The sequence below is a fragment of the Ahaetulla prasina genome, chromosome 4 (genome assembly GCF_028640845.1).
Source record: "Ahaetulla prasina isolate Xishuangbanna chromosome 4, ASM2864084v1, whole genome shotgun sequence".
Taxonomy (NCBI): Eukaryota; Metazoa; Chordata; class Lepidosauria; order Squamata; family Colubridae; genus Ahaetulla; species Ahaetulla prasina.
In genome coordinates this window covers 135,446,047-135,470,912 of record NC_080542.1, presented here as the reverse complement: position 1 = coordinate 135,470,912, position 24,866 = coordinate 135,446,047, and the positions used below count along the sequence as shown (strand labels likewise).

At 36.6% G+C, this 24,866-nt stretch overlaps 1 protein-coding gene across 1 annotated transcript in view; it reads right to left on the bottom strand.

Annotated features, from left to right (window-relative positions):
- Positions 1 to 24,866, bottom strand: part of ADARB2 (adenosine deaminase RNA specific B2 (inactive)) — a 547,855-nt gene that overhangs the window by 15,576 nt on the left and 507,413 nt on the right. The window contains exons 8-9 of the mRNA XM_058183187.1: positions 14,697 to 14,865; positions 198 to 379 (exon numbers count right to left, since the gene is read on the bottom strand). Coding sequence (XP_058039170.1) covers positions 198 to 379; positions 14,697 to 14,865 — 351 coding nt within the window. The remainder of the gene's footprint in view (positions 1 to 197; positions 380 to 14,696; positions 14,866 to 24,866) is intronic.

The following is a 24,866-nucleotide window of genomic DNA, read 5'->3' as shown; positions in this document are numbered from 1 at the left end:
AGGAAGGGAAGGAACTGTTTCAACTTCAACTGTTTTAACCTTAAGAATAGACTGAATCATTATTAGTGACATAAAACAACAAGGAGGATAAAGTACTTTAAGATGTGTGATGCAGCTTGGAAGGGCTGTTTTAGAGCCCAGCAATACAAGCCGTAGGAAGGTAGACAGTTTATGCTTCTAAGCCAACATGAGCTTACCACTCAGGAGAAGCTGATTACACCGGTATGAAGCTGGAAGTTGACCAACATCTTCTAATCTATGGCTTATTACCCGTGAAAGGTGACCAGTGTGAGAGAGGCTTCCCACAATAATGCTATGCAAATATACTGGCTCGATGAAGTAGCTAAGAAGTGCGCCTTGTAACCCAAGGACATTCCATCTGGAAAAGAAATTCAACAGTGAAAAAGATGCTCTACAAGGGAGGAAATTAGAGGTGAATTACATTAACGGGTAACAAAATAATATTCAGAGGGATGGCGAAGCTTATTAAGTGGATGCACAGGTTCATTTTGCAGAGGAAAATTCTTGAGTGGATGCAGGGGGTATGTCTGGGATGGATCAAGCTTCCCCAATCTGATGCCATCCAGATACATTGGCACTTTAACTCCTATAATTCCAGTTTCTGGATATCTGGAAGACACCAGGTTTCAGGAGCTGGTAAGTTTTAGAACCAATATTATAATAGAAGAAAAAATATGATCCTGGTTAAAAAAAAACTTTTTGGGGATACTTCATGATAGGCAAGAGTCAGATATGTGAAATATACTATTACATGTCTCTCTGTGTCTATGGACCTATTAATATTTAGCTGGCCTCCAAAACCTTAAACTGCTCAGATCCATGGTATCATAGAGAACATCCTTTTCATCCCTCCTGTTTATAAAATTATTGAGTTGGAGTTCATTTTGGAAGCCCTCCTTCATTGAGATCAGAATGGCAAAGGACTTTTCTTCAGTAATGGCACCTACCTTGTGCAATGTCTTTCTTTTCTAAGTTGTAGAAGGGTGAACACTAATACCTACCTGCCTTTTGAAATGAAGGCTAGGCTTCTCTATTTGGTCAGAGAGTTTGGGGATTGCCTAAAGTTAACATAACAATTCTCTTCGTAGTCAGTTTATCGATATAAATTTCCCTCCTAGAGGGTTTATCCATATTCCTAACACTCCATCCTGTTCTTGAAGAACACGCCATAAGAAAAACTGCCACACAAACGTTGTCTTTAGTGGGTTTAATGATGATGAGCTGAAATATGGGAGACATTTTAGAAAAGGTTAGAGAGATTTTGCTATTTAAGGCAACATCCAGTGGTTGCTGTGCTGGAAAAAAAAAGCATTTAAAGTGCAAATCTTTACCAGCAGGAAGCATTATGTAGCTAATTTCTTACATCATTGTTCTTTTCATTAATTAACATTTCTCAACCGTTAGTGCTATAATTGCGGTGCCTCTGTGCCGTACGTCTCTTTCCATGATTAATAAGGAGCCATTATACTTCCCTTTCCTGAAGCAGTCAATTAACACGAAATACTTTCCATTAATTACTGAATGTTTAAAACCAGCGTGCTGTACCTGGAGAGCAATCTGCTCAAGGAACCTGTGACAAAAATTGCTTTCAGAAGTTCTTTTTACATTTTATTCCTCTCTCTCTGTCTCTCTCATTCTCTCTCTCTCTCTCTCTCTCTCTCTCACACACACACACACACAAAAGAGCAAACCACAGGCAATTTAGTTGGCTATATTAATTTGCTTTAGAAGCAAGGCCTGCGAATGAGAAACATCTTTTAATCTCATGGAAGACAAGGCAGCCATCTGGTTGCTAAGGATTTCTGAGTGAGACTGCCCCTCTCTTTCTCTCTAAAATGCAGGTCATTAAAGTAATGTGTTCATCCTACATAAAACTCAAATGGAAGATAAAAGGTAATATTTATATACAAACAATTTAGTCCCACCATTTAAACAGTCATTGGTTTTATGAAACATTTACTTTAGTCTATCAGATTTGCATATTTTCATTTGGGTTTGTGTGTTTGGGGGGGAAAATGCAAGCATATATGGTCATTTCTGAAGATTATCTGTCCATTTACCAGCCAACCAATTTATTATGTTTAAAGGCTACTCTGTACCAAAACAAATCAGGAATGAAATCAAAGGAAACTGGCAAGCTTTGCAAACGTTAAACAATTTTAGATTTATTTAATAACAGAACCGATTTGTCATCAGAGATTCTGTTTTGGTAGAAATACATGTATTATCTCAAAATTGTTTCTGGAATAATTTAGAACAGACTCCAAAACATAGAAGACAGAACCTTAATGTCATCAATATTTTCTTATTAATAAGATGTGCCCTGTCTAATCTTACAGTGGCCATCTGGTGGTTATGATCCTTTCCATTAACCATTCTACTGTATTCAGACCTATATACTCTCACTAAACATGGAAGTTCAATATAGCAGTTTAGGATCTCTGCTTTAAAATAACAGAGTTGGAAGGGACCTTGGAGGTCTTCTATTCCAACCCCCTGCTCAAACAGGAAACTCTATAACATTTCAGACAAATGGTCATCCAATATCTTCTTAAAAACGTCCAGTGTTGGAGCATCCATAACTTCTGGAGGCAGATTGTTCCACTGATTAATTGATTAAGTGATGTTGGCTGTTCAAAATTGCAGGGCATGGTATCTGACAGGTTCATGAAGGATCAGACTAATGGATTCTTGTTTTGGGGGATATTTTGCTTCCCTGGAGTCTTAGGCAAACTATTTTGAATAGCAGCTGTTAGGAAATACCAATGGAGGAGGACTGTTTGTTGGCCTATGTTTATGACCTTTTGGAATACAAATGACCATGGAGCAGAATATCAAATAAGATTGGTCATTAGACTCATTCAGCAGTACTCTCTTGTATTTTAGGAATGGGCCCCAAATATGGACTGCAATATAGCAGTAGCAATGCCACTTAGACTTATATACTGCTTCATGATGCTTTACAGCCCTCTCTAAGTGGTTTACAGTGCCAGCATATTGCCTGCAACAATCCTCATTTTACTGACCTTGGGAGGGTGGAACGCTGAGTCAACCTTGTGGTGGTAGGACTCGAACTGTCGAATTGCAGTCAGCCGGCAGTCAGCAGTAGTAGCCTGCAGTACTGCATTCTAACCACTGTGCCATCACGGCTCTTAGATAGATAAAATATATGTTTGAAGATCCACTGAATCAGTTCATGTTGCCTGGCCAGTAAATTCCAAAAGATGTAGAGAATGCCTTTCTGCAAAACATTCTATTTTTTTCCCCTGGAAGCAAATTTCCCTGTTGCTTCATATTTATTCAACTGTTGAATGAATTCAACTGACATCAAATAAATTAAGAATTTCATCAAGGCAACATCGAAGGAGACCTCTGCAGTTGAAGGATGCAGCTTGAAATTGGTCTGCTGAATGATTGCAAGAGAGAAGGGAACTCAAACATTGTCCTTGTTTAGTACAATCATTGAAAAAAAGACAACTAGTATGTAGATTTTACCACCATATATATCAGGGGTGGTATTCATTTACCTTCGCTACGGGTTCGCAAATGTGAGCGCAGGTACATGCACGCTCAAGTGCACCTTCTCCATACATGCACAGAGCAGGAGTGAAATGCTCCCGGTTTGGACTGGATTGCATGATCTGGTAGCAATGGAGGCGGGTAGTTCGGAGAACTGGTAGCAAAAATCCCTGCCCCCCCCGCCCACGCCTCTGTTCCTCTTCTCTGTCCCTGAAGTTCTCGGTGGTGATATAGCTGCAAAATGGCCTTAAATGACTGCCGCGGCGCTTCAAAGGGCCGCACTACAGCTGATCAGTATTGTAAGTGGCTAGTAGCCCAGTGCCTCTATTTTTAAAGAAGATAGACCGGTGCCTCCCAAAAAAAGGCACTTGGTAGACCGGTGCCTCTATTTTTAAAGAAGGTAGACCAGTGTGCCCACAAGTTTTATTATTTTTATTATTTATTATTATTGGCCATGCCCATTCAGTCACCTGACCCCCAAGCCATGCCCACCAATTAAGCCACACCCACCGAACCAGTAGGGAAAATTTTTAGATTTCACCCCGGCACAGAGCCTTGTGCAGAGGGTCAAAAACATCTGGGAGGGTGATGTCATCTGGGTGAGTAGTCAGAGCCTCCTGCCGCTGGCACTACCGGATCGCATGATCCAGAGGTAGCCGGCTGACTTTCATCATTGATACATATCCTTACTTGAATTAGTTGGATATTTTTTGTCTCAGTTCATCACTTTATCAACCAATAAGTGGAATCACAATCAATGGTTTGCATTTTAAAATTTCCCATTCATTCAATAGTAATTTATCAGGTGGAAAGGTAAATTAGTTTTTTTCCCATATAGAGAAGGATTTTCTCTGTCTCCCTCAGTCCAAAGCCCAGAAACAGTTTTATTAACATAATTAACAATAATATTGCTTCCCCACCCCTTTGTATAGATAGAAAGTTGTAGTTATAATTCCTCTGATTTTCCCATGGATAGCATTTTCAAAGTTAAAATTTTTGAAATATTAACCTGATTACAGAAAGTGAAAGCACCACTGCATTCCAGGCACTCAATACATCAATGTGACTTGTCTTGCTAAGAAGGCATATGATGGATAGGTGGATATTTTCTTTTAATTGTGCAGAACATTGATAGTGCACCTTTCAAGGACATAACCCCAGCTGAAGTAACTTCATGAAGGGAAAAATGGACTCATTCACTTAAGAGGAGCAGGCTCTTCAATTAGTAATTAAAAAAAAGTATTTTAAAAAAAGATATTTCGCTTCTCATCCAAGGAGCTTCTAATTGAAGAAGCTTCTTGGATAAGAAGCAAAACATCTTCAAAGAAAAACAAAGGAAGTCTAATTGCCTCTTGAAAAAGCACATTTGCGACTACCATAACTTGTATGACTGAGAATCTCCATAGATATTTTTAATTTTTTTTATTGGGTTTTGGTTTCTATTGCTATCGTGAGCAGTGCAGAGTTGTTATTGGATGAACAATCATGCATATCTTTTAAATAAATAAATTTAAATAAAGTATTTGAAATTTATCCTGATTTATCCTGAATTACATTGAAACCAGGGAATCTGGACGAGTTTAAATCCAGGTCCTTGGGGCCGAATTTTAGTGTGAACTTGGCAATCCGTTCTCACTGTAATAAGAAAATACAATAAACTAAAGAAATGTATTTCATTGCAGCTATTTCTGCTTTTCAAAGCACAATAATTCCTGTTAAAACATACATGTTTTTTTTTAATTGTCAAGAACTGAACTGCCAGATTCAAAATGGAAGGAATCCAAAGGAAGCCAGCCATTGACTCTCTGTAAGATATATTTAGAAGCAACAAGAATTGTACATAGTTAATGTTCAGTTCAACACTATGCTTATAAAATGGAACTTATTTATTTATCTTGGTTGCTGAGAGCTAGTTCTAGAATACTGGCTTAGAGGAGCAGTAGGTGGTAGAATTAGCTGGGTTTTTTTGTTTTTTGTTTTTAGTAATCTTCCCTTTCAACCTTAATAAGCAAAGATTTGCAGATTGTTCTTTCTTCCTACCATAACCTTAGGTTGGCTTTAATTCCTTATGACTGCTATTTTTCAGACTATATTGAAAAGATACATGTTGAAGCTTTAAATCAAAATTTTAGTGAATGTAAAAATTTCCTTAATATAGTGTAAACAAAAATTAAACATAGCTTTGAGAGAATGGGCTCTCTACTCTCATCAGTCTGCTGAAAACAAATAACTGAGCCACAAATTGAAAATAACTAATTGACAGATAGTAGAAAGTGGAAGAGAATAAAAAATTAAACAGAGAATTGTCAATATTCCGATTTTAAATTTTTATCTTCCTGTCCTGTTCAGTATAATATTACTGCTATTAATCCACGTCATTTGCTTCTTTCTATATATGACACGTCAACTTGGTTCTAATCAAACCTGGTTTTTCCCTTTTCCGGCAAAAGTTGAATTACATTTCTTACTGAATTTTAGAGCAAATAGAAAAGTTATACTTAAACAAAAACGGACCTGTTGTGCAAGGGAGGAGGCCCAATTCACTCTCTAGCATCCTTAGTTTAAAAAGAAATCTTAGAACAAAAATCTTTGCAAGGTCAGATCTTCCCCCAAAGCAATGTTGTGCTTTGTACTGTTCTGTTCATATATACTTGTAATGTCACAAGTTTGAAAGGGGTGGAACCTGTATCATCAGAATGCTCTGCCAAATTTGGCAGTCATTTGCTTTCCCTAGAACCTCTTCTCCCATCAATACCGTTGCTTAGAAAAATAGGATTACAAATACTTTAGCTATAGCGTTTGGAACATCAGTCCAGGAAAAGAGCTTTGAAAAAAATAAATGATCATTAAAATTTGGGTTAGTCACTTTTTCTCAGCCCCATCCACCTTACAAGAGAGAAAAATAGGAAGAGGAAATAGTAATTTATGTGCGTCTGCCATTGGTGTTACGTGCAGGTAGACGTTGACATAGAACCACATTTGAGTCCAAAATTTCCATGGCCAAGCGAGATGGTTGTTAAGTGAATTTTGCCCCATTTGAGGATCTTTCTTGTCACAGTTGTTAGGTGAATCATTGCAGTTGTTAAGTTTGTAAAATAGTTGTTAAATAAATCTGGCTTTCCCCATTGACTTTGCTTGTCAGAAGGTTGTAGAAGGTGATCACATGACCCTGGGACCCCTCAATCGTCATAAATACATGCCAAGCATCTGAATTCTGATCCAAATTGTGACTATGGGGGATGCTAAAACAGTTTCAAGTGTGAAAAACAATCATAAGTTATTTGTCACTGTAACTTCAAACGTTCACTAAATAAATGCTTGTAAGTCGAAGACTACGTATAAGTTCAGAGTTGAGGAACTTCCTGACTGCGTGAATCAGATATTGTTCTAAGATCTATTACTTTTGCCAAAATGTCAAACATTACAACCCAAGCTCTGCTCCTTACACATGCGTACAAGAAGGATTGAAACAGCTTTTGTCGTTTGTCTCACTTTTCCTTCCCAATGGACACCACTGGACTACTCTTCCACATTAAGTGGTGCGTTCTCCTTTATACTGTGGTCTTCAAACAGAAGGTAGATGTTCTAGTAGATCCTGCACTGAGCAGGGGTTTAGAGTAGATGACCTGTGAGTCACTTCCAATTCTATGAGCCTACAAAGAAATCTGTTACACAGGAGGAAAGATGGACTGGCTGTGGCCATCCGCAGCAAATCTAATGAGCATGGTGGTAAAGCTCTGTAATTTACAGTCCCGGAGAGTCAATTATCAAAGCTTCCTCTTATATTTCACACAATAAGGATAGCTCTTCATGGTAGTCTTGAACTTTCCTGGACACCTGGTGCTTTTCTCATTATATCACACCTTGGCTATTATGCTTTGGAAACAAGAGCTACTGCAATGGTGTTTGATCAGTATTTTAGCAGTGGGGGTAACTCGACTTTTTGTATCTGATAGTGAAAGACACTATCAATCTCCAGTCAAATAAGATTGTACACGTTGTCTTAGGTTGGGGAGCTGGCCTTGTTAATTGATTTCTGCTCCCATTAGTTTGTAGCTCATTTTCAAAGTGCCAGATTCTAGAATTAAACCTTCCACTGCTAACAGATGAAAATCCCAACAGTCTATCACTGAAAAGCTTCAACTGGTTTTTTAATGCAACTTTCCCTTCACTTGTTAACAGCTTGCTTTGCTTTAATTGCTGTGTATATAAGAACATTTCCTTTTTAGCACTAATGTTTCTGCAGAGGTGGCATTAAGGTTGGGAGTGTCCCAAAAAAAACACGAAGGGAAATACTTGGGCCTCCTGAAGCCTGTTACAGCCATAAATTATCTTGATAAGGTATTTTAAAATCTCAGATGACAAATGTATTTTGTTTTCAAGGAAATAAAAATAAAGTTGAGGTTGGTAGCTGTTTAAAATGTTACTCTGGCTAGCCATTTGAATTTGTCCAATATATAACAGGAATTACAATTCCATTTTCACTTCCAGGCAGCTCCTATAGGTCAGGTCATACTGCCTTTGGAGAAATGTAAGAGCCAAAGTAACTGTTGGCTGTTATGATGCCTACCATTGCCCCTAAAGCTGGACACAACTGAACAGGGAAATCTTTACCTTTATCTTACCTGTGTTATGAGTTACATGCAAAGGACTCACTATGATTTAGAGCAAGAAACTCTTGGCAATTTAAAAGACTAATACTCCTATATAAACTATAGGCTCTTGAATATGAGATTGAAGATGGCCAAGAACTCCCTTGCTATGACAGAAGCTAGGCTGTCTTTTAAAATCTAGAATGCTATCACAAGATAGCACATTTACAGATCTTCAAAATCCTATAATGCTGCCTACCCCTTTGAATGATAATCAGATTGATGAAACTGCTTTCTTGCTTCCATATCTTGTGAGTACAGAAAAATGATAACAGCTGTTAGATAAATTATTAACTGTGCATTATTCACCAGGCTTCAGTAATTCTTTCTAATCTATTAGAAAAGTACTATTTTGATTCTCCGTGTACGTCAGGCAAATAGGTTGCTTTAAAGCAACTATGATTGATGATCTCAATGGGGAACTTTCTTCATATGTCTAAAAAGTAAATAGAATGAAAGATTCAATTGTCAATAAATTTATTTAGGCAAATGGGAATATTTAGATTGTTACAGCCTATAAAGAAACAACTAGTATATATATTCACACAAAGAGATACTGAAATACCTCCTTGCCAGCAATCAACACCTATCTAAGCAGATGCCAGCAGATTAATACCAGACAATCAAGCAGTAAATAATATCCAATCAAGCAACTACCAACTCAGACAAACAATCAAACAGTAAACAACAGTCTAATTAAGGAACTAGTATGATCTCTCCCACAACATTAACAGGGCAAGCTACTTGTATATAAACAAAGGGCAAACTCTATTCCATTCTAGCATTGATGATGTCACTTAGTTGGGTACTGAAACATCTGCAAAAACATGTAAGTATTGTGCTGAACCAGAAGGAGCGTTTAGAGTAGCTGAAATAAAATTTTGCAAAATTCAAATTTAATTTTTTTCTTTGGACTAAGATGGACAACTGGTTGTATTGCTCAGCATAAGAAACACATTACTTAGATAAGCAAGAAATATTTATAACAAACAAATATTTAGATAGGCAACAGCTCTTTTATATAGCTGGGATTTATAATAGCAATAGCACTTAGACTTATATACCGTTTTACAGTGCTTTAAAATCCTCTCTATGCAGTTTACAGAATCAGCATTGGCCCCAACGATCTGGGTCCTCATTTTATCAACCTTGGAAGAATGGAAGGCTGAGTGAGCCTGAATGAGCCTGAGCTTGAACTTCGTGAGAATTGAACTGCCAAATTGCACTCAGCCGGCAGTCAGAAGAAGTAGCCTGCAGTACTGCATTCTAACCATTGTGCCATCATGCTCATGAGTAGAATGTTTTATTTCATTGAAATTTTTTGTTCTTGTTGTTTTCTCATCAGGATCCAAACAGACAGTTGGGGGACCGTATAGTTTACCTTACACCTCTTGGCCTGGATAGATGATTTTCCTCTGTTTCAGCATAGATTTATCACAGTTTAACAGTTTCTCAATTACAGCTATAAGGTCATCTAATTCTGAGAAACTTCTTTGGGGGGACACATTGTCAAGTGTTCAATATTTCTGTACTGACTCCATCACAGGCACATACTGTTGTGTGCATTCTAAAACACACATCAGAAATTTCTACTGTGCATAAGGACTACACAACTGGAGTTACTAATTCCTTGGTTGGTAATTCAGAATATAAAAAATTCAGATGAGCCTGAAAAGACACCTAAGCACAGGTGATCTTTCTCCTAAAGAAAACATACATTACTGACATGTAAACCTATGAAAAGCATATTAGTCCTGATCCAATTGCTATAATAACACTATACTGTGTGTGTGGGTGTGTGCGCACATATATTCCTTAGGATTTATTTAGGATTTATTTAGGATTTATTTAGGATTTATTTAGGATTTATTTAGGATTTATTTAGGATTTATTTAGGATTTATTTAGGATTTATTTAGGATTTATTTAGGATTTATTTAGGATTTATTTAGGATTTATTTAGGATTTATTTAGGATTTATTTAGGATTTATTTAGGATTTATTTAGGATTTATTTAGGATTTATTTAGGATTTATTTAGGATTTATTTAGGATTTATTTAGGATTTATTTAGGATTTATTTAGGATTTATTTAGGATTTATTTAGGATTTATTTAGGATTTATTTAGGATTTATTTAGGATTTATTTAGGATTTATTTAATTAATATCATTTCCACGCCATTGCTTCCTGCTGTTTAGTTTCATTAAAATAAATTCTTAATAGTTTTGAAGTTTTTCAGCTGAGTATGCATCCATATCCAACATTCATATATGGTTAGTGTATTTTTTCCCCTGGGCACATAAATTTCTTCACGTTTCACCTCTGATGGTTTCTAAATGTAGACATTATTATGGCTACATACTGATGGGGGACATATTTGTTAGTTCTTAGTTTAATATTACACTAACACTTTAGCTAACTTTGGCTGTACACCGCCCTGAGTTCTTTGGGAGAAGGCGGTATAAAAATCTAAATAAATAAATATATTAACCATTAGAATTTTTGAATATTAAGTTGGCGGATTGTCTTTTGATCCTGGAATCAAGCATGATAATATATCACATTATTCTGCAGCAGTCTGTAGGAGAAGTTCAGGTTCTCATCTGATTTTCATTAGTTGAAGAAAATGCAGCTTTATATACTCAGTACTGAAATTGACTTTTTTCATCAATATTAAAATATAATCTGATTCTTGAGTTGATATTTAATTTATTATGTATTGACACAGAGAAAAACAGAGACAGCAACATTTTGTCAGGGGAACTATAATTGATTTAGTTATCCTCTTCCTCCTGAAATCTCATTTTAGAAGTTGGGTTGTGTTCAGAACCAGTGAGGGAATAGCACAAGAAGCTTCTCCCTTACCTCTCTGATTAAATGTTAGAGAAAATGTTGATCTAATGCCATAATTTTGAGATTGTTTCCTTACCCACGTGGTCCATTATTTTGATGTAGTGTCATTAGACTCCTGCATAATTGCTAGAGTTGGATCAATTTTAAGGGTTTTTAAATTTGATTGTTTTAATTGTACATTGTGTTGTTTTTATACTTTGGCTGTACACCGCCCTGAGTTCTTTGGGAGAAGGCGGTATAAAAATCTAAATAAATAAATATATTAACCATTAGAATTTTTGAATATTAAGTTGGCGGATTGTCTTTTGATCCTGGAATCAAGCATGATAATATATCACATTATTCTGCAGCAGTCTGTAGGAGAAGTTCAGGTTCTCATCTGATTTTCATTAGTTGAAGAAAATGCAGCTTTATATACTCAGTACTGAAATTGACTTTTTTCATCAATATTAAAATATAATCTGATTCTTGAGTTGATATTTAATTTATTATGTATTGACACAGAGAAAAACAGAGACAGCAACATTTTGTCAGGGGAACTATAATTGATTTAGTTATCCTCTTCCTCCTGAAATCTCATTTTAGAAGTTGGGTTGTGTTCAGAACCAGTGAGGGAATAGCACAAGAAGCTTCTCCCTTACCTCTCTGATTAAATGTTAGAGAAAATGTTGATCTAATGCCATAATTTTGAGATTGTTTCCTTACCCACGTGGTCCATTATTTTGATGTAGTGTCATTAGACTCCTGCATAATTGCTAGAGTTGGATCAATTTTAAGGGTTTTTAAATTTGATTGTTTTAATTGTACATTGTGTTGTTTTTATACTTTGGCTGTACACCGCCCTGAGTTCTTTGGGAGAAGGCGGTATAAAAATCTAAATAAATAAATAAATAAATATATTAACCATTAGAATTTTTGAATATTAAGTTGGCGGATTGTCTTTTGATCCTGGAATCAAGCATGATAATATATCACATTATTCTGCAGCAGTCTGTAGGAGAAGTTCAGGTTCTCATCTGATTTTCATTAGTTGAAGAAAATGCAGCTTTATATACTCAGTACTGAAATTGACTTTTTTCATCAATATTAAAATATAATCTGATTCTTGAGTTGATATTTAATTTATTATGTATTGACACAGAGAAAAACAGAGACAGCAACATTTTGTCAGGGGAACTATAATTGATTTAGTTATCCTCTTCCTCCTGAAATCTCATTTTAGAAGTTGGGTTGTGTTCAGAACCAGTGAGGGAATAGCACAAGAAGCTTCTCCCTTACCTCTCTGATTAAATGTTAGAGAAAATGTTGATCTAATGCCATAATTTTGAGATTGTTTCCTTACCCACGTGGTCCATTATTTTGATGTAGTGTCATTAGACTCCTGCATAATTGCTAGAGTTGGATCAATTTTAAGGGTTTTTAAATTTGATTGTTTTAATTTCGACCATTTATGGATTATGTTTGTTTTAAGTTTTTGTTTTAATTGTACATTGTGTTGTTTTTATACTTTGGCTGTACACCGCCCTGAGTTCTTTGGGAGAAGGGCGGTATAAAAATCTAAATAAATAAATAAATAAATAAATAAATTAGGTGAAGACATATCCTGATTGGGCAATACCATTGATTTTAAACCGATTATTATTTTGTAAACTTTTAAAGTAAATATTTTTGTGCTGCTTACAGCAAAATAACATTCATTTTTTTTTCTATAATGCGTCACTGCTCTCTTCTGCAAAGAACTTAAAACATGTGTCTTTAGTTGGGGGTATTACTTGGAACCCTGACAGCATGTACATAAGTGTCGCACCCAAATTTTTAATTTAGCCCTATCTGGATGAAGCCTAATGTAGGAAATAAAAAAGGAAAATTTCCTCCACAGAAGTAATGGAATACCATTTATTGGCTCTTATCACTTTATTGTAAATTGTAAAATTGTAGAAAATCTATAAGTAATAATTAGTAACATGTACATCTGCATGGTCAATTATATATTTATATATTTTTAGACTTTTTATCTTGCCCTTATTATTTTTATAAATAATTCAAGGCAGCAAGTGTTAAATTTATGTTTTACCAGCCAAGAAATAAAGGGAGACTAGTATAGATTTATTTCAAGTTATTTAGTTCTCATCAGCTAGCCATACCTTAGTCAGTAAAACATAAATTTAACACAAAAATAGTTTGTCATGAAAGCAACTGCCTGCAAAGGGCCCTGGATTGGCACTGAAAGCCAAAAACGGAAGCAGTGTGCTCTGTCCCATAATTGGGTGGACCAGGTTGCCCTAATGAACTGGTCCCACTGGAGGGGGAAAAAACACTTTACCTAATTTTTATTTTCTCCACAACTCTGTATAGTGAATTGTGCCAAAAGACAAGAGTTTGGACCATAACTATCCAGTTGGCTTTCATGCCTAAGCAGGACTAGAACTCATAATTGCCTGGTGATTGGTCCAAAGTCACCCAGCTAGCTTTCATGTCTTTACATTATTGTCAAAAAAACCATATATTCCAAGTTGTCATTTGTTAGTTGGGTGCTATTTTTGTGGCCTGTTATTTTAGAATTAAAGTCATCTGCAAAAACATGTAAGTATTGTGCTGAACCAGAAGGAGCGTTTAGAGTAGCTGAAATAAAATTTTGCAAAATTCAAATTTAATTTTTTTCTTTGGACTAAGATGGACAACTGGTTGTATTGCTCAGCATAAGAAACACATTACTTAGATAAGCAAGAAATATTTATAACAAACAAATATTTAGATAGGCAACAGCTCTTTTATATAGCTGGGATTTATAATAGCAATAGCACTTAGACTTATATACCGTTTTACAGTGCTTTAAAATCCTCTCTATGCAGTTTACAGAATCAGCATTGGCCCCAACGATCTGGGTCCTCATTTTATCAACCTTGGAAGAATGGAAGGCTGAGTGAGCCTGAATGAGCCTGAGCTTGAACTTCGTGAGAATTGAACTGCCAAATTGCACTCAGCCGGCAGTCAGAAGAAGTAGCCTGCAGTACTGCATTCTAACCATTGTGCCATCATGCTCATGAGTAGAATGTTTTATTTCATTGAAATTTTTTGTTCTTGTTGTTTTCTCATCAGGATCCAAACAGACAGTTGGGGGACCGTATAGTTTACCTTACACCTCTTGGCCTGGATAGATGATTTTCCTCTGTTTCAGCATAGATTTATCACAGTTTAACAGTTTCTCAATTACAGCTATAAGGTCATCTAATTCTGAGAAACTTCTTTGGGGGGACACATTGTCAAGTGTTCAATATTTCTGTACTGACTCCATCACAGGCACATACTGTTGTGTGCATTCTAAAACACACATCAGAAATTTCTACTGTGCATAAGGACTACACAACTGGAGTTACTAATTCCTTGGTTGGTAATTCAGAATATAAAAAATTCAGATGAGCCTGAAAAGACACCTAAGCACAGGTGATCTTTCTCCTAAAGAAAACATACATTACTGACATGTAAACCTATGAAAAGCATATTAGTCCTGATCCAATTGCTATAATAACACTATACTGTGTGTGTGGGTGTGTGCGCACATATATTCCTTAGGATTTATTTAGGATTTATTTAATTAATATCATTTCCACGCTCATTGCTTCCTGCTGTTTAGTTTCATTAAAATATTACCTGGCAATTTTGTCTGTGCAAGACATTGTGATTAGCTGTTCCCCCAGCAACACGCCATCCCAAGTCTGAATTCCATTGGTACATCGAGCTGGAATGGTTCCTTCTCCAGATTCAATCTTCGTTCGAAGATGCCCACGATATTTTCTTACTATGTGCTTAATGCTATTCACTAGATCAAAAAGAAAAAGAAAAGAAAACAGTACAGTGAGAAAGTAACAAAAGAATTATCATTTGCATTTTATTTCCTAAAACCTCCAACTGTAAGCAGGTACAAAAGACAATTGTGCCTCTTAACCACCATGCACAGTGTTCCAACTTGTGTACTGAAGCTCTCATTCTTTGAACATCTGCCTGATAGTAAATCTGACTAAAACTAGAAGGCTGGTTTCTGAATAAGTGTTGTGTTGATAAAGCCAAATTCTCTGTTCACCTCCCACTTTTATTTCAAATCTCTGCGATGCTTACAGGAAGATTGTGTCTGATAACCACAATATCCAACAGACTATTATGAGAAGTGCTATTCCTTGACAATCCATCTTTCTGGGAAACCAGCTATAGGGGTTTTTTAGGAAAGCATTAGCATCTTCAAATGAGGGGCGATATAATTGTATTGAGTTAACCTTTTACCTGCACTACATAAAATTCACCTGCACCAGCTTAATTTATAGAACATCTTCAAAATAGAATAGAATAGAATAGAATTTATTGGCCAAGTGTGATTGGACACACAAGGAATTTGTTTTGGTGCATATGCTCTCAGTGTACATAAAAGAAAAAGAAAAAAAAATACCTTCATCAAAGCTATCCTAAACTCATAGCGTGGTATTCTAAGGATGCAATTCTGAATATGTTTACATGGAAGAAATTCCCACTAAACTGGATTCATGAAGTTGTGTCATTAAAAAAAAAAGAAACAAAAAAGCCCCCAAAGGGTTGGAAAATCATGTATTTTGTCAAACCATTGAGCAAAAAAGTGGTTGTTATTGAATTTATCCCTCAGCTATATTGCTGTCTTTCTTCTATTCCCCCCTCTTTTCTTCTATCCAACCTATAGTGTATTTTTAAGGCCATGTTAGCAAGAATTGAAGCAATTGATTGACTCTGAATGATGCCAACGAGTGATTAACAAGAGGAAAAAAAAAGGTAATGGGAAAAAATAAATTGCTTTAGTAACCTGGGATTATTAAGAACAAATTCATGTGGAACATTTAAGTCAATTCAGTTCTGTTAACTTCTCTGTCAGCTCAGATCTGGTCATCACCTTCTTCTGTAGTTAAGGATTAGCCAATGCTATTTGCAATTTAATTATTAAGCACAAATCAATTTTTACATGCAAAATGCATCATTGTAGTCGGTTATATTATTCATACTTTTAACACAAGGTAGCATGCCATTATTTGTGTTTTATAGAAGAAGAACATTTTAGTCTAATAAGAAGTCTAATAAGAATTCCTGTGGTGTAAGCCCCAAGGGAGTTGGGGGAAGGCCTTTTAATTGGAAGAACCCATAAAAATATCTTCAATTCCCAGCAAAGTAATGCCATGAACTTGACTAGTGGATCTCCATCTGCTAAGAAAGCCATTGATGGTGATCAACTTGTTCTATCCTGATCTCTTAATTCTTTATATTGTGTAGTTGTCTTTTTTGAATTCTTATGACAGGAAGCCCAAATATTCCTGTCTGGGAGTTATGTTCAGGAAAACAGAGATTATATATTTCCAGGTTTAGAAAGATTAGGGCTAGCATTAGTTTTATACCTGGAAGTATAAGATCACCCTTTACCTTCCTTGGTCTCAAGCAAGTTCATCACTGTCAGAAACTGTCTATTGGAAAAATTATTTTGGGTCAAGGCAAGACACCTTTTTTTGCTTGGGACCTCTGCAGGTAATACAAAAGGTCTCTACAGACCTTCCACATTACCTTCCCACACATACCCGAGTTGTGAAAACCTGAACCAACTGAGCTGGAAAATGATCAGATGTTCCAATAGCTTGCTTACTTTTCTGTTTGTTTCGTCCTTATCAACACAGATGCAGAATTTAGGCCTTCAAGCTATTTTCTTCTTTATCACACTGAACTACTTTTCAAATTTCAGATCTCAGATTGTTACCTGGACCCCTGCCTTCAATTCTGTATTTCAAAGCTTGAAAAGCAAAAATTGTAGAAAGGGCAGAAGTGAGCGTGCAGAAAAAAAAAAAGACACTGTCTGAAAATACCAGCAATTCTGGAACCAATTGCACATACTGTAATTTACATGACTTTGATTATACTAAATAAATGTTAGCTGCCAAGAATCAAAGCCCGAGCAGAGGTACACTGACAATCATAATTGCCAAATGCAAACTTGATTCAGACATACTTTTATCAGACATTTTTCAAATTCGTTCCTATTTTAGGCCTATTCAGAAATATCTGAATCCTCCATTTTCCTACTTCGTATTCATTCTCTTTTATAAAAAGCTATGTGGTTGAAAAGAATCCAATAATTTTTCAGCTCTAAACCTGTCCTGAGGCTAGGCTCCTGTTTAAGATGAAAGTTGGCACCTTTTCAGGTGCAATCAAGAAATCTGCTTCTCAGCACCACCATAATAAACAAAGAATTAAAACAAATTATTTATTTATTTATTTAATTGGATTTTTATACCGCCCTTCTCCCGAAGGACTCAGGGCGGTTTACAGCCAGATAAAATAGAACAAGAATAAATACAAGATAAAAATAATATTTAAAAAACTTATTAAATTGGCCCAAATTAAAATATAATTAAAACAGTAAAAACCCAATTTAAAACTAAAATCCTACGCCAGTCCTGCGCGAATAAATAGATATGACTTCAGCTCGCGGCGAAAGGTTCGAAGGTCAGGAAGTTGGCGGAGTCCTGGGGGAAGTTCATTCCAGAGGGTGGGAGCCCCCACAGAGAAGGTCCTTCCCCTGGGGGTCGCCAGCCGACATTGCTTGGCGGACGGCACCCTAAGGAGTCCCTCTCTGTGAGAACGCACGGGTTGGTGGGAGGCAATCGGTGGCAATAGGTGGTCCCGTAAATAACCCGGCCCTATGCCAAATACGGAAAGCCGAACCCTAAAAGATATTATTAACACCTTTCGGTAATCTTATCCCCAAAAATTTCACTATCTCATACAAAAATGGGGAAATCTCTTAAGAGAAAGCAAAAAGTATTGTGGGATGTCATAATCTTGCAAAGTCCATCATTTTTAACTAGAATGTAAAAAAAAGGTTATTTCATTTTGGGAGGTTATAGATGCAACTTTAGCATCCAACCCTGCTGCCAAGCCCTTCGACATCATTTCATACAAATATTAGAGAAGAGAGCCCTTGGGAATTGCAATTGTTTTTGCAGTTGGGAAAATTTGTATTTGAAATGCTTCTGACTTGGGATCTTGATACACAAGTCTAAAGCATTACTTTCAGGTAAGAAGCAATGCTTGAATTGGAGATATGGAATCATAAGCAAAGTTTTTGATTTTCAGAACTTTTGAAGCTGAAAAATGATTGGGTAAATGTGGACTATTGCCTGAAAATGTTCAGATATATAACATATAGAACTTATATGCTCTGCATGTAATGACCAGGAGGTCATCCTCAGGTCCATCAATTGCAGCACAAAGATCCCTCCCTAATTTTTAAAAAGGACTTATCTTTATGAAGACACCTTCATCTCATCACTCATCCAGCACGGAGACAGCTGTCTTCAGTTTTTATATTTCTTCCCTTTTTCTGACAGATGTCTTGCTCTACTACTGACCTGTAGCTCGTCATTGGTGAGGATGAGTCAGGATCTGGGTTCTATCCTACTCCTACTCTCCACTTGGAATTGGCCAACTCTCGCAACCAGCTCACCACGTCCAATTCACCAAAACCAACTCACCACGGTCAACTTATTGTGAGACCATTCATCATGGCCAAATTACTGCAGGACAACTCGCTGCAGGATAATTTAACAATTTAATTTAATTATTTAAAATAAATAAAAAAAAACTACTTTAACTTTTGTCATTTACATTTCATTCTGTCCTTCCTTTTGCATTCCTTTTTTAATGATTCTATTCCACCATTTCTTTGATATTAGTGTAACTCTTGTCCTGCAGTGAGTTGTCCTATGGCGAGTTGGCCATGATGATTTGTCCCAAGGTGAGTTGGCCATGGCAAGTTGGTCATGGCGAGTTGGCTGTGGCGAATTTCCATACGCTCACTTGAAGTTGCCGCCAGCTAGCTAGTTTGGCTAGGACTGCAAGGAGGAATCTGCCCCTTTGCAGCTTTGAAAGAGCACAAGATCAGTTTCTTAAGCACAGGCCGAATGCTCTTTGGGAAGGTTGCTAGACCTAAATTTTAAAAAAATCAACCTTATGTAGTGAGAGTACTAGCGCAAAGAATCAGCTTAAACTGGAAAGAGAGCTCAGTTGTGTGCTACTGGTGTAATGCATATTATGTACCGGGATAGGAAGCATATTGGATTCAGAAAGGTACAGAGACCCTGATTTGGTTAGAAAAATGGAGGAGATAGATGGATTTCACTACCTGTCCTCTTTCAATTCAAAATTCAAGGCAGTTCAAATTATTGAGATTCTGCATCAGCTGAACCGATACAAAGCTGGTTTGGATATGAGTTAATAGCTCAGCAGAACTGCAGAGATGCACCATAAATAAGTGCTAAATAACCCAATTCTGACCAATAGACCACTTGCACTTAATGGGAGTTACATTTCTTTTGGAATAATTATTTTGAGGGAGTTTGTTCCAAAGTATATTTTTCAAAGATGTCTGGAGCTTTATCACTGCTGCTTAGTCAGAAGTTCTCATCTCCCCATGCTTGTTTCTGCAAAAAATGGTGAGTGATTTGGACCTCAACATATCCTAAACCTTTGTGATTTTTGCGTGATTTATTATCCCTCTTAATTATCTTCATTAATGGTGGGTGGTGGGGGGAGGAAGAAAAAAAGGAGGGAGAAGCAGAGAAAAGGCAGCCAAAGATATGACTTCATCCAAAACCAGGTGTTAGTCTGACCTAAGCATTAGAGAGGACCAATTTAAAAATCATTTGGTATAAGTTTATGGTGTGTGCCTGACTAGACCTTCAATGTGTAAATCACTGCTCGGAGTTGCAGAGAAAGAGGAAGAGACAAAGAAAAAGTGCCAAATTACTAATATCAGCGAAATACTTTAAATGTACAGAGATAAATCCTCCCCTTACAAATGCAGTACACAGTCAGTTCAATTATTTCTGTAATAATCTGCAACGAGTCAGCCTTTTTTTTTTTCATGACAGACAATGCATTTTTGGTAAAAGGAAAATTAAAAATCTTCCTATTTTTAAAAAAAATGCTGAAAATGAATGGTGATTAAACAGAATCATATGAGTAAAAACCTGTCTGAAATTCACATGTGGCTGACTCAGAAGTTCATTTTCTCTTTCTCACTTCACTGCATCTTGCCTCCCCCCCCCTCTGTCAAGGGGGTGGGGAGGGGGAGAAGCTATCTTTCATTTTACCCCTTATACACTGGCCTCTGAGTTTATCACCACAGTTTATAAAGAATTGGAAGGATGTGTCATGACCACAGCAAGTTCAACTAGCAATAAAATAGGCTATAGGAAGATTTCAAAGCACTCTTTGGTTGATTCATTGGGGAAGACCACATTTTAATACATACAGTTTCAAGTTATTTTTGAAAGCTTATTTTGAGATTCTTCAGAGTGCTATTATATTACTGCAATACAGAATAAAAGGCAGCGGAGTGACGATTCTGCTGCAGCAAATCAACCAAATCATCTTGCTATACTGTAAAAAGAGATTAAAGAATATGTTCTGGAATATCTTAATAAACAATTCATGCATCAGTTCAAGATATCTGCGGGTCAGGAAAGTTGTGGCAAGGGACCTGTTTGAGACTGTTTCAGATCAGAGTTAGGATTTCAACCCTGAAACTGTGACTGCCATCTTGACTTTTTCTTTACAATCTCTTCATATGGAGGATCCTGATTTCGGATGTACTTTTTGACTTGTTCACTGCAAATGCACATGTTGTTTATTAAGTAAAGCACATGGATCTTATGCAAATTATGGCATAGAGGAAGCCAGTTCAGAAAGCCAAAGAATGGTCAAGCTCAGAATTGGACAACTCACCATGGCCAACCCAAAGGTGCTTTTTCAACTGGACTTTCTGGTTTTTCTTTGTAGATGTTTTGCTTCTCATCCAAGAAGCTTCTTCAGCTCTGAGATCCTTTGGGACAACCATAATCTGGATGGTTGACTTGGATGACTGAGAATCTCCATAGTCACCATGGCCAACTTGCCGTGCCCAATATGCCACAGCCAACTTGCCATGGGGCAACTCGCTGTTGGAGTCAATTAATTCCATTTATTTATTTATTTATTTATTTATTTATTTATTTATTTATTTATTTATTTATTTATTTTGTTTACATTTATACCCCGCCCTTCTCCGAAGAATCAGGGCGGCTTACAATGTATAAGGCAATAGTCTCATTCTATTTGTATATTTTTTTACAAAGTCAACTTATTGCCCCTCCAACAATCTGGGTCCTCATTTTACCTACCTTATAAAGGGAAGGCTGAGTCAACCTTGGGCCGGGCTCGAACCTGCAGTAATTGCAGGCTCTGTGTTCTAATAACAGGCTTCTCTACTGCCTGAGCTATCCCGGCCCCATGTTTGTTGACCATGTTTTTCTCAAAATTATTTTATCTCTTGTATCAAAGGATATTATTCCTATTTCGTAATGCTTAATAAAAGGAGCTAATTCTGCATTGAACTGTCTTGGGGGAAGTTGTCCTGTAGCGAGTTGGCTGTGGTGAGTTGGTTGTGGTGAGTTGGCTGTGGCAAATTGGCCAGGGTGAGTTGTCATAGATTAGTCAAGCTACAACTGCATCCTATTAATTCCTGCTAAAATTCTAGGATGTTCTTGACACAATTTGATTCCAGAACAGCTATTTATTTATTTATTTAATCATATTTATATACCGCCCTATCTCCCGAAGGACTCAGGGCGGTTTACAGGCACTTAAAAAACACATAAACACATAAATACAATATAAAAACAATTAAAAACAATTAAAAAACTTATTCTAGAGTCCTAGTTCTAATTTTTTTTCCAGATCCAGGATAACTTTCAATTTAGAGCTTTTTAATCCTTTTGTGTGGACCTCTTTGAAAATCTGGTGCAACCTATGGACCCCCTTCTCTGAAAAATGTATTTCAATGCACAAAATAAAATACACAGATATAGATGCAGAGGAAACCAATTCTGCTGAAATACAATTATCAGGATATTATCACTTCAATTACCACATGTTGAGGACAAATCTTGCTCACTACCACTATCTCTCTCTCATAACACCAACAAATAATCATGGAGCACAATTCCACTGAAAAGCTAGTTCTGAATAGCCAAGCATTACTTCAAAAGTATGCATAACTATGCAGCTTTAATCTGTGAGACAGCAATCCACACAGCTGTGATATATTAAAACAAGGGGTTTTTGTTTGTTAAAAAGCCTGGATTTTTAAAAAATCAGGATAGCAAATGAAACATGGCTGATGATAAAAGACTACTTCAGCTTCAATCGCAATAATACAAGAGCAAACAATAGATTCAAACTTAATGTTAACCGCTTCAATCTTGATTGCAGAAAATATGACTTCTGTAACAGAGTTGTTAACACTTGGAATTCACTACCTGACTCTGTGGTCTCTTCTCAAAATCCCAAAAACTTCAACCAAAAACTCTACTATTAACCTCACCCCATTCCTAAGAGGACTATAAGGGGTGTGCATAAGAGCACAAAAGTGCCTACCATTCCTGTCCTATTGTTCCCTTTCATTATATCAAGTATGTTGCATACTTTTGCTTATATATATGTTTATATGATGTGTTGTTGTTTTATGTCAATGTTTGCATATTGTGACAAAATAAAATAAAAAAAAATGATCTGAATTTTACCTCTGCAGCATGAACACACCCAAGTTCTGACTGATAGAGCTAATGTACTTTTTCTAGTTATGCTATAGTTTTTGGTGTTGGTTCTATATTTTCCCCAGCTAACAACTGAGACAACTTAAAAAACTTTTAGCTGCTTCACTTTTTAAGTAGTGTTCTTGCTGTTTTCCCAATTGAAGTTTTGTGGTGGACACGATCTAGAGCTCTTGGTGAAGAATGTAGTTGATGTGAACAGAGACTAGGATCTGTCCAGCTTCTATTAGCCAATATAACAGCTAACCTTAGACTAATCTAGGCCTGCTTTATTACTTCTGATTGTTGAACAATGTCCTGCATTATCATTTACAGGCAGAAGATGTCAACTGGCTTCTACAGATGCAACTGTCTATGTAATGCTAGATAGCACTTTTCAACTTGCACGATCTGGGACAGGCTCCTAATATACAAAAGTTTAGCACTCTATTGAAACAATGCTAGATCAATGTTTGGAAAACAGGAGGTAGTACTGGTTCATTTTTGCTCTTTTTATCCAACCAAGTATGCTGCCAGGAGGAAGCACCAGGCTCTCTTGCCAAAGATTTAATAGCTTCAAGATGGTTATGAAATTAGGCCAAGAGCTTCTATGCAACCTATTTGGCCACAGTCTGTGGACATTTGCAGCCCCGAGAACCTAAATCAGCCTCTACAAAAACAAGGCACTGCAAACTTCTGATATGGTTATTTCAAAAGACATAGCAGAGCATTATTAAACGTAGAACATTTTTTGTTTAAGTGAGTATCTATCCCCCTTCCTTTTTTTCCCATCCTTGATACAAAAAGAAAAAAAAAAGAGGTATTTTGTCACAAGAAAAATGGCAAAAATGGCCCAATATTTTCATCCTCCTTGGTTTTTCTCTTTAAGGGTAAAACAACATTTCTGTTTCTCTTCCTGTCTTTAGGTTTGAATGTTGATGTAGAAATAATGCAAATTAATCAGAGGAATCAAAATTCTGCACAGGTGGCTTGCTTAGAGATACCAATCAAAACAAGCACAGCTTCAAGGTTTCAAGAGTATTATTTTTAATTACTAATTGCACAGTTCATCTATAATTAACACTTTAGACCCACCATTTTGAAAATGCTGCAGGCCCCATAGGGGAAAGCATGGACACCTGAGGAGAAAATGCTCAGAGAATGAAAAAATATATATAGTGTGATTAAAATAAACAAAACATGGCAAAAAAGGAGGAAGAAAAAAGAGAAAAGGAAAAAAATTCCATATAATAATTATAACTACTGTTATAAAGTTAATTTAGTCTTTATGATTATCATTAAATTTAAATTTATATAAAATATGTAGCTTCATCTTCGTATTTTTATAACAGAGAAGCTTACCTGAGTAAAACCAGATAATTTCTTACAATGTTAACAACCACCACAACAAAAAAACTTTCAAAAATTATTTGAAGAGTCCAATTAAACACAAAACAATAAGTAAGTTTTTAAGTGTTTAAATTTCTTAATATCTGGACCCACTTATTCGCTAAAATTGAATTGTCAAGGTTCCGACCAATGCCCTAATTAAGACATGAATCTCAAGCTGAGGTTCATAAGAAATCCAGTTATTTATTAGGAGCATCATGTTGGCGCATACGAAGTGAAGCCAACTCTAACCTCACTTAATTCACGCTTTGGCTCCGACCTTGTCCCCCACCCCGGTGTGTCATCAGTCACATTCCCCAATGCAGCAATTTCACGGGGTGTAGAAGTCACTTTCTCCGGCCACTGTGGAGTCCGTGGAGATGGCCTTTACATTTGCTGGCTGGAATGTGCTTTGTTTTGACAGAGATGCAAATTCCTTGATACAGCTGTGAGACTTGATTCCCCATTCCCCTACCTATGGCAACTGGAGAATAGATCAGGAAGGCTTCGCAAGTTGAGATCTGGCTTCCCACACTTCCTGAAGGCAACCTGTTCAAAGCAAAGATAGTTTGAGTACAGATATACATTTTAGGGGTGTGATTCCCCCCCGGCTTTGTTAGGTTGTCTTAATGGAATTTGGCTATGAGGCGGTCAGCTTCCAATAGGAGGTGGATGCTTCCAATAGGAGGTAGCCCTTCCACTTGATTAGGTATTGGAGTTGTCTCCTGTGCCACCTAGAGTCGAGGATGTGTTGCACTTCATAATGGATTTAGCTCCCTATAACCACTGGATCCAGAGG